Below are 16,129 nucleotides of genomic sequence, written 5' to 3' on the forward strand. Positions count from 1 at the left end.
CGCTGTGTCACTGGGGGGGCTTCTTTAGAATTGAATATAATATGTTGTAAATGTTTAACAATCTTCGCAATTCTACTTTCGAAACTTTTACTGGTAAACAATGATTTATAGAAATAATAATATGACTCAACATAATAAACATTATACACAAATATAATGTTGTAATCGATTATACAATTAGGTTTGTAAGAAGGAAATACTTTAATTGGAAAAATTTTATTTCCATTGAATATTTGCATAGCGCTACACAAAGGATGTCTGAGCTGGTCGTTTCTAATATTCAGCTGATAGATTAGAGGGAAGACATCATATTCTCATCATTCTTAAAACACAATCACGCCCTAGAGTGCAGATGGAGATTTTACTGGCACAGGACGTGAACCCCTTACTTCACTGTGTGGTACACTAATCATACAATCCCTGACCTTGAGTTTTACGTTTTTATAGTTGAGGATGTACTTGTTTTCCATACCGTGTTTGGTTACCACTGACATATCTGTATTGTAATATCTGATATATCTTTCATGTTAGGTCATTCAGATAGAAAAAGGTCGCTTGGTTTCTCCTAGGTAGCGATTTAAGTAGTCACAACTCGAGGTTGTCTTCACCCGGTTAAGAATTGTTTTGAGAGTAGAGAGAGTTTTGAAAACAGTATTAATGTTGTGTTTTTTAACAGACGCCTTATTTTTTTACCCCACTATTTGATACGTATGCTAAGATAATTATTTTATTCTTTTGTGTAAGTTTGAAAGGTGAGAATTGTTGCTGAGAATGGATTTTACTGTGTAATTGATCAATTTCTCAAGATAATTTTATTCTTCATGAGCGTTTCTCGAGGAAACTCTACTTCTGCTGCTATATTTTCCGTTGGTTACTGTTTTATAATGCCTTTTTGACTTGAATTTGGTAGTTTGATTTGTAATTTAAATATTTGTAAGATGATGTTGTAAATCTTGTTTGAGTTTCATCTTGATCACTTTCATATCCAGGAATGGTAAATAGTTGTTGGATATAATTTCAGAATTGAAGTGTGTAGCTCGGCCTTGGTTGTTGAGATGATGAGGAATTTCGTGAAAGCTGTGTAAATGAAAGGATCATTAAACGAAAACATACCTTTCGAATCTTCGGACATAAATGTCTCTTAAAACTGAGGGCGTTTAGCCACACTTCACTAGAGGCTTGAAACAACGCTAAGTTCGTTTCTTCATCTATGGCAAGTATTTAGGTTATAAGAAACCAGGGGCGCTCAGGAATAGAATTTTTTTCTTCAATTTGCACGTGGTTTAGAAGATGTGGTCGTAAATCTTCGGGAAAACAAATAAAATAAAATAAACAGTTTAATCTCGCCCCAGTCAGAAAACATCCACAAAGGAAACCAGTAAAAAGCCCAAACAGGTTCTTATGAGACTTCTTTGCTCTAATCAAACTCCAATTTATTTTGCAAAACAAAGAAGATCACAAGATCCAACAACACGGGAGGGATATAAAAAAAAATCCAATGCCCAAAAACTTGATGTCGGAGGGAAGGGATGTGAGTAATCCAAGAAACGCTCACTTTCACTGGTCTGGTGCCAAATATTCTACCCAATCAGTGACAGAACTGATACCTAAACTGGGATAGAAAATCGTGTCATGATAAACATACATGAATTAAACAACTCATAGAAAACACTGGTTTTCGAACATAATGAGCGGTAATGAGATACGTATGTAATTTGACAGGAAATTCGTTGTTTTAAACGAATAGCTTTTGAGCATTGAGTTTTGTTTGGCATCTTCGGTGTCAGATTTTAGAAGATTACTCAGCTTTTGGTTGATATCACTCGAAGTAGATGTGAATGTCTGGTTGCGTCTGTCCGTTCTTCATTCTTATAATTGTTATCTGAGTTCGACGGTTGAACTGGGAGGGTATCTCTGGTGGTAAGAAAACAGCATTTTCTTCCTCGACTGCGGTTGGTCTTAAAGGATAAAGAGTTGATTTATATCCTGATTCTGATAATTATTTTCGGCAGGGGCCTGCTTAATTGACATGCTCTACAGAGTGCTGTAGTAAGGTCAGAAGTTTTCTCTCGGTATGGTGTTTTGGCCTTGGATTGAAAGTAATCCAAGAAACAACACCGTAGAAAAATTTTCTCGTCTATCTGATTGGAAGTGATTACTACCTTCCTGAACAGTGTATACTACTATCTTCCTGAGCAGGGTATTTCTTGCAGTCTTCCTAGAAGTGATTCTCTGAACGGCGTGTATTTTCGATTATTTATTCTTTACTAGTGCTTCTTTCACTTTTTGAGCTATTAGTAATGGATAGATCCCAATACTTTAGAAAAATACTGAATAAGCTGGAACTGCTAACTGGTGGATGGCACTACACTTGTGACTCAGAGTTCGAAGGGGAACACAGGTATGCAAAGTATTCTGGTGATCGTGATTGAACGAAGATTCCACCTTGATAAAGTTACTTGATTTTCTTATGAAGGACTCTGGCGTTGGGCTAATACTTCTTAATAAAGTCTCAGTATTCTTGAAGGTGTAGGTGACAGATAATCCTTCGATTATTAATGGGATCATCGTGATCTTCTTTGTGTCGTCTCTGTGTGACAATTTTCTGTGTCTCCGCCAAAAACAACACGGATATGTCAAGTTACTGATTTTAAGCAGAGCCATTCAGTGTAAGGTCTTGTGCCAGGGATTCTTCTCGCTAGTGGGAATGTATCTTTATACCCTATTGGCCAATGTGTGCCCACCTCAAGATCGGCAGACCTATTATAACAGGCTTCTCGTCTGCCGCCATTCGCCTACAATGTCAGGGAAGACAGGACTTGGAACAGGAGTTCTGAACTGATCAATGTATTACCTACAAACAATAGTACAGTACACTAGGTGGAAGATACCTACAAACAATAGTACAGTACACTCGGTGGAAGGTACCTACAAACAATAGTACAGTACACTCGGTGGAAGATACCTACAAACAATAGTACAGTACACTCGGTGGAAGATACCTACAAACAATAGTACAGTACACTCGGTGGAAGATACCTACAAACAATAGTACAGTACACTCGGTGGAAGATACCTACAAACAATAGTACAGTACACTCGGTGGAAGGTACCTACAAACAATAGTACAGTACACTCGGTGGAAGATACCTACAAACAATAGTACAGTACACTCGGTGGAAGACCTCTATTTTCAAGCAGAAGAAGAAGAACAGGGAAACGACGCATAAATAAAAAGTGCACCAAATTATACTAATGTCATATTATGAAAGGTTGCTGCACTCTTCGGGGGATCAAACGCATCAAATACTGCCTTGAGAAGCTTCATGAATCATACTAAACTCTCAGATCCTGAGGAGTTCGTTCTCACTAATCTCCCGGTGAGACAGTGGCAAGTTTACGGACTTCCAACGTTAAAATCCGGAGTTCGATTCCACACGATGGACACAGTATATAGCCTAATGTGGCTTTGTTCTGAAACACAACAACATTCTCACTCGCTTTAGCTTCTTACCACATGCTGACCCAAAGGCTGAGATAACCACTGTAGTTCGACAATACCGCGGCATCTGCTATTAACATTATGATAGCTCTCAATGGCACAATCACCACTGCAAGTTACAAACCATCCAGATAGCCCACCCGAAGTTACCCCCACAAATCCGAATCTCCAACGTGTACAGGAAATGTGTCAGAGCACATAACGCTGAATATTAGAAGTTCCTGCATGTCTGACAACATTCATTTATATCCAGCAGTAGAAGACTTCAATATCAGACATCCCAGATAAGATGCAGGTGAAAACATTAATGTTGAAGGTTTATAATCTGCTCTCCACAGTACAGCCACCAATCTTATACTGATAAACTCGGGTGAAACAACAATTATTGCTAAGTGCCAACAGTCCTATTGAACCCTCACTTCTCACCAACATTTACTGGGAAAACAGTAAATCCCTAGAGAATCATATACCTAAAATAGAAAGGAAGGTTAAGAAGCGTATGAACACATCCTATGTTAATACAAGTATTAACCAAATAAAGTATATCCTCCATACCTGAAGAAGGCAGACTAATTTTAAGTTAAAACATGTTAATCTGTTCTCTAGATATAATTGTCATTATGTTTATAAATATTCGCTGTTGGTCAATTTATTATTGTATTAGCATAACATGCTTTGGTAGACAAGTATTTTGTTCATAAAGAAATGTTTATGTATATGTGTGTGTAATAAAAGACGTAATTGACATAATCTGAGGTTATATATTTCATATAGAATATTTGTATCGCAGATGTGATAGAAGTACTAAGTTATTTAATTAATGTAATGTATTGAATTATTACGAGATAAGGTTTATCTTTGTGTTTGAATACGTATTGATAATTGTAAAATGTATGCCTTTTAATCATTAAAACTGTATCCAGTTGTAATTAAAGTTTTGATAGGGAAAGTAGAAGTAAATACATTAACGCATCAATGCTATACAGAACAACATGATTAATTTTTTCCTTTTCCGATGTTACGTTTTATATAAAAATGATGAAAATATAAGTTCGTTAGATATGCACTCCAAATTATAACCACTGACAGCATAAAATAATGACATTTATAGTAAATTCAAAATCTTACGAAATCACGATATGTTTTAATAAAAGTATTACAAACCAGTAATATTGTATCAAACAACAGGAAACATTTCAGAGTACACACAGTACACTTATTTAAGTAATATAATTTTTCTTTACATATTTTCTTGAAACATGGTTTGTGGAATCGCATTGGAATATTAAGGCAAACCACAATACTTCTTTACAATTGTATTTAATTGAACTATTAAGCACAGAATACAACAAAAAATGCCATACCAAGAGTAGAAAGCCACCCAAAGAAAGCGTCGTTTACAACAAAAGCATGTCCCCCCCCTTGAAACTACAGAGCATATTTGGTTGCGAATGTCTGAAACTACAGAGCATATTTGGTTGCGAATGTCTGAAACTACAGAGCATATTTGTCTTTTTGCTTCATGTCTACACGTAACATGATTTCGAAAGAAAGACAAATTATTGTATGATAACAGAAACGTAGAAAGTACAACTTCGTTGCTTAATTTTAAATCATTTGGGTGAGTATATGAATATTTTCTTGTGTAAATACTTGTTTATTAAGGATTTTTAACGTCAGAACGCAACATTTGATGGTGTAATATCTAAAAAATATATTATAGGAATATCGTTTTACGAAAGTATGCTGAACAGTGTTTTTATAAAATATTTTATGAATATAAGAAAACAAATTATAGTATATGTTATCAAAAATTAATGAAGCATAAAATAAAAAAAGTTTAAAATGTATTAAGTATAAATGCTTGATTCCTCAGCGAAACAAGTTTTTGTGACCACAGATCGTTGTTTTACGACAGTATTAGATAAATCACCACCCGAAAAGTATTGAATTTAGACATTTTTGTATTCTCTCTATACCAGAAGGCCCGGCATGGCCAGGTGGTTAGGGCGCTCGACTCGCAATTTGAGGGTGGTGGGTTCGAATCCCTGTCACACCAAACATGCTCGCCCTTTCAGCCGTGGGGGCGTTATAATGTGACGGTCAATCCCACTATTCGTTGGTAAAAGAGTAGCCCAAGAGTTTGCACTGCTAAATTAGGGACGGCTAGCGCAGATAGCCCTCGTGTAGCTTTGCGCGAAATTCAAAAACAAACAAACAAACAAAAAACAAACCAGTTTAGATCTGTTGTAGTTTTTTTATATTACTAAATGCTTATATATTCATTCTTTGAAACCTAAATTAGGATAGCTAAACAACTATTGAAAAGTTAATATCACAATAAAATGTTAAAACTGTCTATGTTGTTACAGATGTTCAATATTTCTTCAATGAAATAAGTATCGATAGGGGTGTATTAAAATATATAACACTAGTTACAGTATATTCAGTCAAAACATTTCTGTTGTATTCGTATTTTAAATGTATATATATTCAGTTAAAACATTTCCATTTCATTGGTATTTTAAAATGAATTAAGCTTTGGGAATAGAGTTTAATATAAAACTGACATAAAACTGAGCGTTCTAGTTTATATTCTTTAAACTTCTTTGAAGTGTTTCTAGTTTTGTACAGGCATCATACAGAGTTGAAATATGTGACTAAAATATAAAATTAAAAGCTAACGATTTCATGTTCTTGAATGCAATATTACGTAGCATATTTCATAAAACTTCTGTAATATTCTACCTGCTTTTTTTACTGGATAAAATGGACTATCTCAACATAATTCATTTGTCCTACGCCACAGCATGAAAAGCGCCTCCATACAAACTTTGTAGTTATAGCATTCACATTTTCTGTGGTTTTAAGAATTACACTGTTCAAAATATATATAAAAACAGTAATTTACATACCAATACAAGTAGAATAGGTACAAATGCTTAAAAGGAGCTCGATATATCTTGAGTTAAAAGGGGTTTGTGTAGAAAACTATTAGAAGCTTATATGCCATATATCTCTCCTTTCTTCTACAACAACAACAAAACCTTATCAATTACATCAGTTCTCAAATAAGAGAAGCAATGGCTGAATTAGGTATTAAATCTAGGGAGCAGTTACCGACTGTTTAAGGAAGAAGTTCGTAACTCTGAAGATTAGAATTTCTTCTGAACATAACAACCATATCATTCAGTCTCCCTTCATTCCTCCTGCGGTAATAAAGGAATGTAAGCAGCGTCACTTGTGCAATAATTATTATAAAAGGCATTACAATGGCTGCTTTTTTACCAGTTGATACACCTTCAATTCTTTTACAGGTTTCCTTGGTCGTTCCTTCGGAAAACGTTGTACGTTCACTAGTGATTGATGTTTCAGTGGACTCCGTAGAAAAGTCTGGTGTTGAAATTAAACGGTTTCTTGTTATTTCTGATCCTGATGATGTGGTATACACAGTAGACTCTGTTGTAGAAGCAGCTGTTATTGGATTAGTTGTTTCTGATCCTGATATTGTGGTGTACACAGTAGACTCTGTTGTAGATGCAGATGTTGTTGGATTAGTTGTTTCTGATCCTGATATTGTGGTGTACACAGTAGACTCTGTTGTAGATGTAGCTGTTGTTGGATTAGTTGTTTCTGATCCTGATAATGTGGTGTACACAGTAGACCCTGTTGTAGATGCAGCTGTTGTTGGATTAGTTGTTTCTGATCCTGATATTGTGGTATACACAGTAGACTCTGTTGTAGATGTAGCTGTTGTTGGATTAGTTGTTTCTGATCCTGATATTGTGGTATACACAGTAGACCCTGTTGTAGATGTAGCTGTTGTTGTATTATTTGTTTCTGATCCCGATATTGGGGTGTACACAATAGACTCTGTTGTAGATGCAGCTGTTAGCCCTGAAAACTAAGAACTTAAAAGCAAACTGGCAATATAATTAGCTGTCCCCATGTGGGACAATAATACTTCTACAGATTTATAACGCTAAAATCCGGGATTCGATTCCCAGCGGTGAAAATATTAGATAGCCCACTGTGGTTTTACTATAAAACAAATAAATATTAAATAGCTTCAAATTTAAGCATGTTTGAATTTCGTTATATATATACCTTGAATATTAGAAAACAGTTAAAAAATCGCTACCGCATTTACTCATGTGAAGAAAAAACATTATTTCTGCACATTTATTACGAATTTACCTCATTTCTGATTAAAGTTATTATCAGTCTTATTGTAACATAATATCATATATCTTAAACAGAGTTTAAGTTCTATTTGTTAGATTTCTCCGTATGTCATATCCGGAACCTATTACATACATACAAATATATATATATATATATATAATTAATTGTAATATTACGTAGAACATGAAGAAGAAAAAAGAAAAAACGCAGCTACAAAACAGACATGTATCACCTGGACACACACCATAAGGTGGGTAGTTATCAAATGTGCCCTGGCGGAAGTAAGACCCAAATTGCCAACTTCAGGGACAGCTTTACTTTCTCCCCCATTCATGTATTGTATTCCAATGATTTCTTTTTCCTTACTGATTTTTTTTTTTTCGTGAGCAGCCATCTTCCCACATCTGGCTGCAGACAGCGAAAGGTGGTAAAGATGTATGACGTTGTGGGCTAGAGCACCCACATCTGCTCATCTTTCCTTTTTTTTTAAGAATGTTAGACCTGCGAAACTGAGGTTAAACTGGATAGACGGTGTACCCCAACGCAATTCGGGTGTTACTTCCTCCAGTACCTCAAAAAACCAGGGCACATTGCATAACTATCCACCTTATGGTGTGTGACAAGGTGATACATGTCTGTTTTTTAGCTTCGTTACAATTAATTACTCAGTACAGCACAAATTAAAGCTCCTAATAAAGTAATTTTTGTATACTTATTCACAACCAAAACCAGTTTAGTTATTTAATCTAACAGTGTTATTGTGAAAAATACTGTTTAAATTTAGGTAAAAAGGATGGTGGTAGTAAGAATGATTTATTTTTACAAATGATTATAGGTTATCACTATGAATATTCATAAAAATGTTTTTTAGTTAAATAAACGAAATAATTAATTTAACTAATGCTCTAATATAGTTAATAAAAACAATATCAACTGTTGATAAAACATTTGTTCTTAAATACGATATTATTAAAAGTGACAGAGACTTACTAACTAATGCTCTAATATAGTTAATAAAAACAATATCAACTGTTGATAAAACATTTGTTCTTAATTACGATATTATTAAAAGTGACAGAGACTTACTAACTAATGCTCTAATATAGTTAATAAAAACAATATCAACTGTTGATAAAAGTGTAAACATTTGTTCTTAAATACAATATTCTTAAAAGTGACAGAGACTTAATAACTAATGCTCTAATATAGTTAATAAAAACAATATCAACTGTTGATAAAAGTGTAAACATTTGTTCTTAAATACAATATTCTTAAAAGTGACAGAGACCTACTAACTAATGCTCTAATATAGTTAATAAAAACAATATCAACTGTTGATAAAAGTGTAAACATTTGTTCTTAAATACAATATTCTTAAAAGTGACAGAGACCTACTAACTAATGCTCTAATATAGTTAATAAAAACAATATCAACTGTTGATAAAAGTGTAAACATTTGTTCTTAAATACAATATTCTTAAAAGTGGCAGAGACTTACTAACACACATTTCACATAGTCATGATTATATATATTACAGCATTACAATATTTCAAACGGGTCCATCATTAATCGATGAAATTATAAGTTTGTGAACCATCTCTAGTGACTAATGGTAAGAGATTAATCTTTACATCTAAATTACAAAATTTATAAGTTTGTGAACCATCTCTAGTGACTAATGGTAAGAGATTAATCTTTACATCTAAATTACAAAATTTATAAGTTTGTGAACCATCTCTAGTGACTAATGGTAAGAGATTAATCTTTACATCTAAATTACAAAATTTATAAGTTTGTGAACCATCTCTAGTGACTAATGTAAGAGATTAATATTTACATCTAAATTACAAAATAGTGTGGGATTACTCTAATTCACCTCAGATTTGTTCTTCCGTTGCCAAGGGTTTTATTAATAACTGGGAATAAATACATTAAAACAATTGTAAGGTTGAGTTAGAAAGGCGCGAATAACAGCTACATTTTTTATTGTTCAGCGTTTCGTAGGTAGTACAATACCGCCTGTAATAGTAATAATGATAGTTTTCATTCAACTAAAAATGTCTTTTTAACCTTTGACATGGTATTGATATCATTAATTTCTAAACACTTAGAGTACACAATGGATGTTATATATGATATTCAAAAAATACCTTGCTTGAAATGTTAAAGATTAAATAACCTGCAATCTGTACTGTAATATCTTTATATATATGCCTAAAAGGTTAATATTTATGTGATATGTTGCTCCTTTTGTACTTATAATACAATATTAAAAAACAGATCACTTGTGTGGTTTCAATGAAAGGTGTAGATTCAGGGACAATCAAAACGCCGTCTTGTTTGATATATTCCTGCAATACGTGTGTATGAAACGACTACAGTCATTGTTGTCATAGTGACAAAGTTGCAATAATGTTTATTAATGAGATATCCTGGCTATGATATTGTTATTTGCCTCCCCACTCAATCTGTTCCTGCATCGTAGTTATTTCATAATTTTCACAGCATAATGAACACAATTATGCTTTTCTGATAAAAAATAAAATTAAGTCAGATTTAGAACTCGACGAAATGGACTGAACTTGACGAAGTAATATTCTGATTCAATTGTTGTAACAAATTGTTTTGTTATTCCTCATTAAAATCAGAAAAAAAATTAAATGTTACCTTTATTTAGAAGTTCTTTTTCATAAAAGCGTGTTTTAAACTTGGTGACTGCGAATTTAATAAACCATGTCACGATACTATATTTCGAATGTTGGAATTATTCCTTCCTTGCGCTTAATGTCTTTATTTTCAGCTAGGTTTCTATTTTCTACACATTTATTATCTTCGCGCTTTCATAATGTGTATTTCGATAGATAATTATTGATATATGGTGATAAATAATTCCTGCACATGACGTTGCTAGTATTATGTAAAAGTTTAAATAAAATCCATGCATATTAGTTGTATAGAATATAAAACTTTCCACTATTCCATCACGTGAACTATTAGGATTATAATATATATACTAGTGTCTATCTCGGATTGTTCAGTAATCCTATGAGACATCTCTCACAAATGTAAAAAAGACAGGATTGAAGCTGTGTTTTGAAAGCCTTCTTTCAAACCTTTCTTCTGTACATTGCTCAATTATTCTGACACAAGTCATTATAGCAGAATAAAAACCAACTACGAAACCACTTTTAATGTGGTGAAAAGATTTTTTTAAACACCTTACGTTTGTGTTTTTCCACATTTTAAAACAATTTTGCTAAATGATTATACGATTTTGTTACAATTGGCATAAGTTGCACGTGCCTTCGAATAATCCGTTTCAAGAAAGAACAGATCGGTTAATACTTAACATAATTTCGCATAATACTCTAACCACAGGTTCAGAATAAAACATATCTTGAAGTATAAACTTTACAATAAATGGGTGTAATATTAGTTTACGATACATATAGTAAAAGACTGATAATTCTCACTCACTAACGTTACAGTTCTCAATAAATTTGTAAAAATCGACTTACAGTCATATGTCCACATTACTTCAAACACATCAGATATGTTTCCTTATTCTTGCTACATTTATGTATATATATATATATAAGGTACGAGAATAAAATGGCTTTACATTTAGCTTCAGAAGTATTTTATGAATTTAAACTAACACTCTTACCTATCTGTATCCTCCATAATTCTAATGTGATAAAAATTACAGAAATCCGTAAGTTATTTGTCATCGCTAACCAGAAGTAGATCCTTTTCAATACGGCGCTGTAACCGGAAGTATCAAAACACAAGTCGTACGTCGGTAATCTTTACGACGTTTATTCTTTTTAATGGTAAACCTAACCCTCATTCACTAGAATTTGTCTCAATAAAATAATACATTATATAAATAAGTAATAATTTGTAAAGAGATTTCCTCATCTATCTATGGTCAAAATAACGGTTTTGGGAAGGGTACAAACACAAGCTTTCACGAAAGTTCTTGCGAAATAAAAACGTTTGGCCTTACGATAACTGATAAGGTTCGAAGCATTGGATTGGTTGTTGTTTTTTATTTATTTTTTAGCTAGATATATTACAGATCTTCAAGTGTCGTGACGTAATGACTTATGATGCAACCATCAAATGTTGAGCATTCTCTTTGGAGCATGCGATAACAACATTTGTTATCTAATACGGTAAGTTGTCTTATTTATAACATCTGAAATTTGTCTTGCTGTCCATTAATAGTTAAGAAAAATAGAAAATTTGAAAAACTCAAGGTTCCAGATTGTGAAAAATGCATTAGTAATAAAACTGGAAATTAGACCCAAGAGATGGCAGATTCCACACCTTTTGAACTTATGCTGAAATATTAGACAAATTTAAACATCGACAACGCTGTTGGACGGAATAAGCTATGCAGTAATGCCTAAGTAAGGATGAGGAGAACAAGTTAAATATGATCCTACTATAACACTTATATCTTTCATAATGAAGACAGTACACAATGTAGGTAATTTAGTCAAATCCATGAATATCTTTATGGACATAATATTAAAAAGTATTTACTTTTAGAATATAACAAAACATAATCACACATTTACTTTTAGAATATAACAAAACATAATCACACATTTACTTTTAGAATATAACAAACCATAATCACACATTTACTTTTAGAATATAACAAAACATAATCACACATTTACTTTTAGAATATAACAAACATAATCACACATTTACTTTTAGAATATAACAAAACATAATCACACATTTACTTTTAGAATATAACAAACCATAATCACACATTTACTTTTGGAATATAACAAAACATAAACAGACATTTACTTTTAGAATATAACAAAACATAATCACACATTTACGTTTAGAATATAACAAAACATAATCACACATTTACTTTTAGAATATAACAAACCATAATCACACATTTACTTTTAGAATATAACAAAACATAATCACACTAATTGAGGTTACTTCTCATATTACTTTGAATCCATCATAAGGAGTTATAGTTGCAAAAATAACAAAATCTTCTGCACAGTTTATTGAAGTTTAAAACAGAACTCTGTTTTAAAAACCATAAGCTGGAAATAAATTATATATTCCCTTAATAAAGCTTGGAATTAATACATAGAGGTTTGTTGTTTTATGGGTTGCTTGTCCACTTACACACTTTCACTTAATAAAGCTTGGAGCAATACATAGAGGTTTGTTGTTTTATGGGTTGCTTGTCCACTTACACACTTTCACTTAATAAAGCTTGGAACAATACATAGAGGTTTGTTGTTTTATGGGTTGCTTGTCCACTTACATACTTTCACTTGAAAATGACTCAGCAGGCAGGTCATCCAAGTCCTTAATGTTTCAATGTTATCTCAATTATTCGTACAGGATCTAAGAGTACCACAAGGCGGGTGAATTGATTTTGTCACATTTTTTAATTTTACGATCAATACCATCACTGAACAACTTTCTATAACAGTTGAAAGAAGACACTGGGTTGATGACCTTCATTTATTCATTGAATAAATTATTAGTATTTTGGGCATCAGCTCCAAACTGCTCAAATCGTGTGTGAGAAAGGATAATTACAAATTCACTATTAAGATATACTTTCTAAATATTTTAAATGTTATCACCGTTATACCGACATAGGAGGGTTTGTTGTAACAAAATCACATCCAAACCATCAGTATTAACTAGTAGTTAATCTACTTAAAGGTCGTGAATCAGTATAATCAAGTTGTTCGCTATGAACGATTATCCACGGGAACGCTACGTTATCTTTACGAAATGTAGGCTACATACACATATACATATACTTGCTTGGTTCCTGACTTACAGCGTGCCTTGTAGAAGTCTCTGATTCTTCACGCTGCCACGTAAACATGCTTGAGACCACAATCTACTGGAGCTTATCAAGTTATGTTGAAATGTTAGCCTTTCACTTTAACTCAACAACAAAAGAAATGTATATTAGAAAAGTTAATTATGAAGGTATGGCATACTTTTTTATGCAGTACATTATTTTAACGTATATTTTAGGGATTACGAAAAGCTAACAGAGTTAAAGGAAGATAAGAACGACAAAGGTGAAGATCGTATAGAAAGAAAATAATTAACATACTACAAGTTATTCATCCTCACTTCCACTAATTAGAGCAAATTAATCAGCTCGAGTGTAATGGTGATAAGCTGTGATTTTCGTTTTTCTATCATTATTATTGCTGTATTTTCTCATTTTGGGTTTGTTTTTTTTCTGTTAAGCACAAATATATACGATGGGCTATTCGTACTCTGCCCACCGTGCGTATCGAAACACGATTTTTAGCTCTATAAGCCCTCAGACTTACGGCTGAGCCACCGGGAGATTTCTCTAGTTTGATAGTTGGAGTGGGCGTAGTATTGGTTAAAATGTCGTACCGCATATCGAAAGGTCCAAGTTTCAAGACATGATGACACTGAACCCGCTACGCACTCTTTCTTAGCTGTTATTTACTTGATTTCGGATATTTGCGCAGAGCTACACAAGAATGAAAGCCGGTCCTATTTTTGACCTGATAGATTAGAGGAAAGTAAGATAAAGAATAGCACCCACCACCAACCCTTGGGCTCTTCTAATCAAATAGTTGGAATCATCAATCTTATAACGGACCCACGGCCTCATAGTTCGGAGCAAGAATTTGGAGGAAACAGAAGGCAAACCATGAAACCTAGAATCCACACGGCAAGCTACTGTCTATTACGTTGTACAGATCATACATTCAAATAAATTATTTGAGGGGGGATGTCCATTAGTTGGGCAAAATTGGGGGTGGCTATACCTGAACCCAAGGGGTTTGCGCATAAGGTACTCACCTGGAAAAAATGCATATTTCCATTTATTTTCTATTTGTTAACCTTATAATAGGATAACTAAAATAAACAGATTTTTTTTCTCTTCAAAGAAGTTACCATAAAGAAAAACCGCCCAACATGAAGCGCAATTTTTGAACACCTAAGACATATATTAATAACAATATGCATGCATAAAGCATAATAATAATAAAAATAAGTCAAGGCCTAAGATAGAAGGTACTAAAAGAGAAATGTACATTGCATTAAAACATTCAACAATATATCTGAATAAATTTCAATTCAGTTACTTTCATTCTGCAGCATACAATTTTTGCACGAACGTTTTCCTTGTAATTGGGAGTTACAAACGAAAGGCTATCAGAGGCGTTTTAGGTTTTATCGAAAACCTCCAAACATTTAATGGCACAGGTATGGAAATTGAGATATACAGAGAGATCCTATTAGCTGATACGAAAATACGCATCATGGTAACGAAATAAGGGCTCAATCTATATAAATATGACAGTACTGTCTGTTGTGTGTCCATAACTACTTCGCAAAATTGGTATGGAGGTTCATTAGTTCTATGCGGGGTGCATACAAATTTTCAGTTTTGCGATTTTTTTGGGTGTTATTGCGTGTGTGTGTGTGTGTTTTACCACTACTTTACCCCTCTTGATGGACTTTCACCAAATTTCGCAGGAAGATTTATTGGGTCCATGCAGAGAAACATGCAAGTGTGTGAGTTCACACTTTGTGTTTTGCAGTTGTTATGAGCGTTTTTGCGAGATTTTTATTTTATTTTTCAATTACATATAAAAGAAACAAATTTTCATGTTCTAAGATAACCTTTCATTAATCATGAATTCATATAACTTCCGTCCAAGGGAAGGGCACTTCAGCTAGTATAAAATAATTATAAACAACCGATATCATTATCATTGCTTTAAAGGGGATATAATTTATTTAAACAAAAAATATTAATATCCTGGTTGTTCATTAATTTTTACTAACAAAAATTAAATATATTTAATTAAAAAGACAATACATTATGAGCTAAGGACGAACAGAAATTAACTACTTTCTTCTATTTTACTAAGGACGAACATAAATTAACTACTTTCTTCTATTTTACTAAGGACGAACGGAAATTAACTATTTTCTTCTATTTTGTTGAGGACGAACAGAAATTAACTATTTTCTTCTATTTTACTAAGGACGAACATAAATTAACTACTTTCTTCTATTTTACTAAGGACGAACGGAAATTAACTATTTTCTTCTATTTTGTTGAGGACGAACAGAAATTAACTATTTTCTTCTATTTTACTAAGGACGAAGAGAAATAAACTACTCTCTTCTATTTTACTAAGGACGAACAGAAATCAACTACTTTCTTCTATTTTACTAAGGACGAACGGAAATTAACTACTTTCTTCTATTTTACTAAGGACGAACAGAAATCAACTACTTTCTTCTATTTTACTAAGGACGAACAGAAATTAACTACTTTCTTCTATTTTACTAAGGACGAACAGAAATTAACTACTTTCTTCTATTTTACTAAGGACGAACAGAAATTAACTATTTTCTTCTATTTT

At 32.9% G+C, this 16,129-nt stretch overlaps 1 protein-coding gene across 4 annotated transcripts; it reads right to left on the reverse strand.

The window, feature by feature from the left end:
* Window positions 1-5,660: 5,660 nt before the first annotated feature.
* On the reverse strand, window positions 5,661-13,303 carry LOC111087531 (uncharacterized protein YBL113C-like). Of its 4 annotated transcripts, none has more exons than XM_022394457.1 (2): window positions 13,003-13,303; window positions 5,661-7,399 (listed from the first exon to the last, which is right to left on the reverse strand). In XM_022394457.1, the coding sequence occupies exons 1-2, from the start codon at window positions 13,037-13,039 to the stop codon at window positions 6,630-6,632; spliced, it is 807 nt and encodes a 268-aa protein (XP_022250165.1). In that variant the 5' UTR covers window positions 13,040-13,303; the 3' UTR covers window positions 5,661-6,629. The 4 variants fall into 4 exon arrangements, with proteins under 4 accessions (XP_022250165.1, XP_022250167.1, XP_022250166.1 ...); XM_022394459.1 differs by having other exon boundaries at window positions 5,661-7,306; window positions 13,003-13,301; XM_022394458.1 differs by lacking the exon at window positions 13,003-13,303 and adding an exon at window positions 11,356-11,596 and having other exon boundaries at window positions 5,661-7,306.
* Window positions 13,304-16,129: the final 2,826 nt, after the last annotated feature.

This window comes from Limulus polyphemus, unplaced genomic scaffold (assembly GCF_000517525.1).
Source record: "Limulus polyphemus unplaced genomic scaffold, Limulus_polyphemus-2.1.2 Scaffold2264, whole genome shotgun sequence".
Lineage (NCBI taxonomy): Eukaryota > Metazoa > Arthropoda > Merostomata > Xiphosura > Limulidae > Limulus > Limulus polyphemus.

Excerpts from the sequence above, each read along its gene's own strand:
- LOC111087531 (XM_022394456.1), bottom strand. The coding sequence starts at position 11,419 with ATGACAAATAACTTACGGATTTCTGTAATTTTTATCACATTAGAATTA. Across the intron at positions 7,400-11,355 it reads ATTATGGAGGATACAGATAG|GGCTAACAGCTGCATCTACA; the intron begins GTAAGAGTGTTA and ends CTTAGTTTTCAG.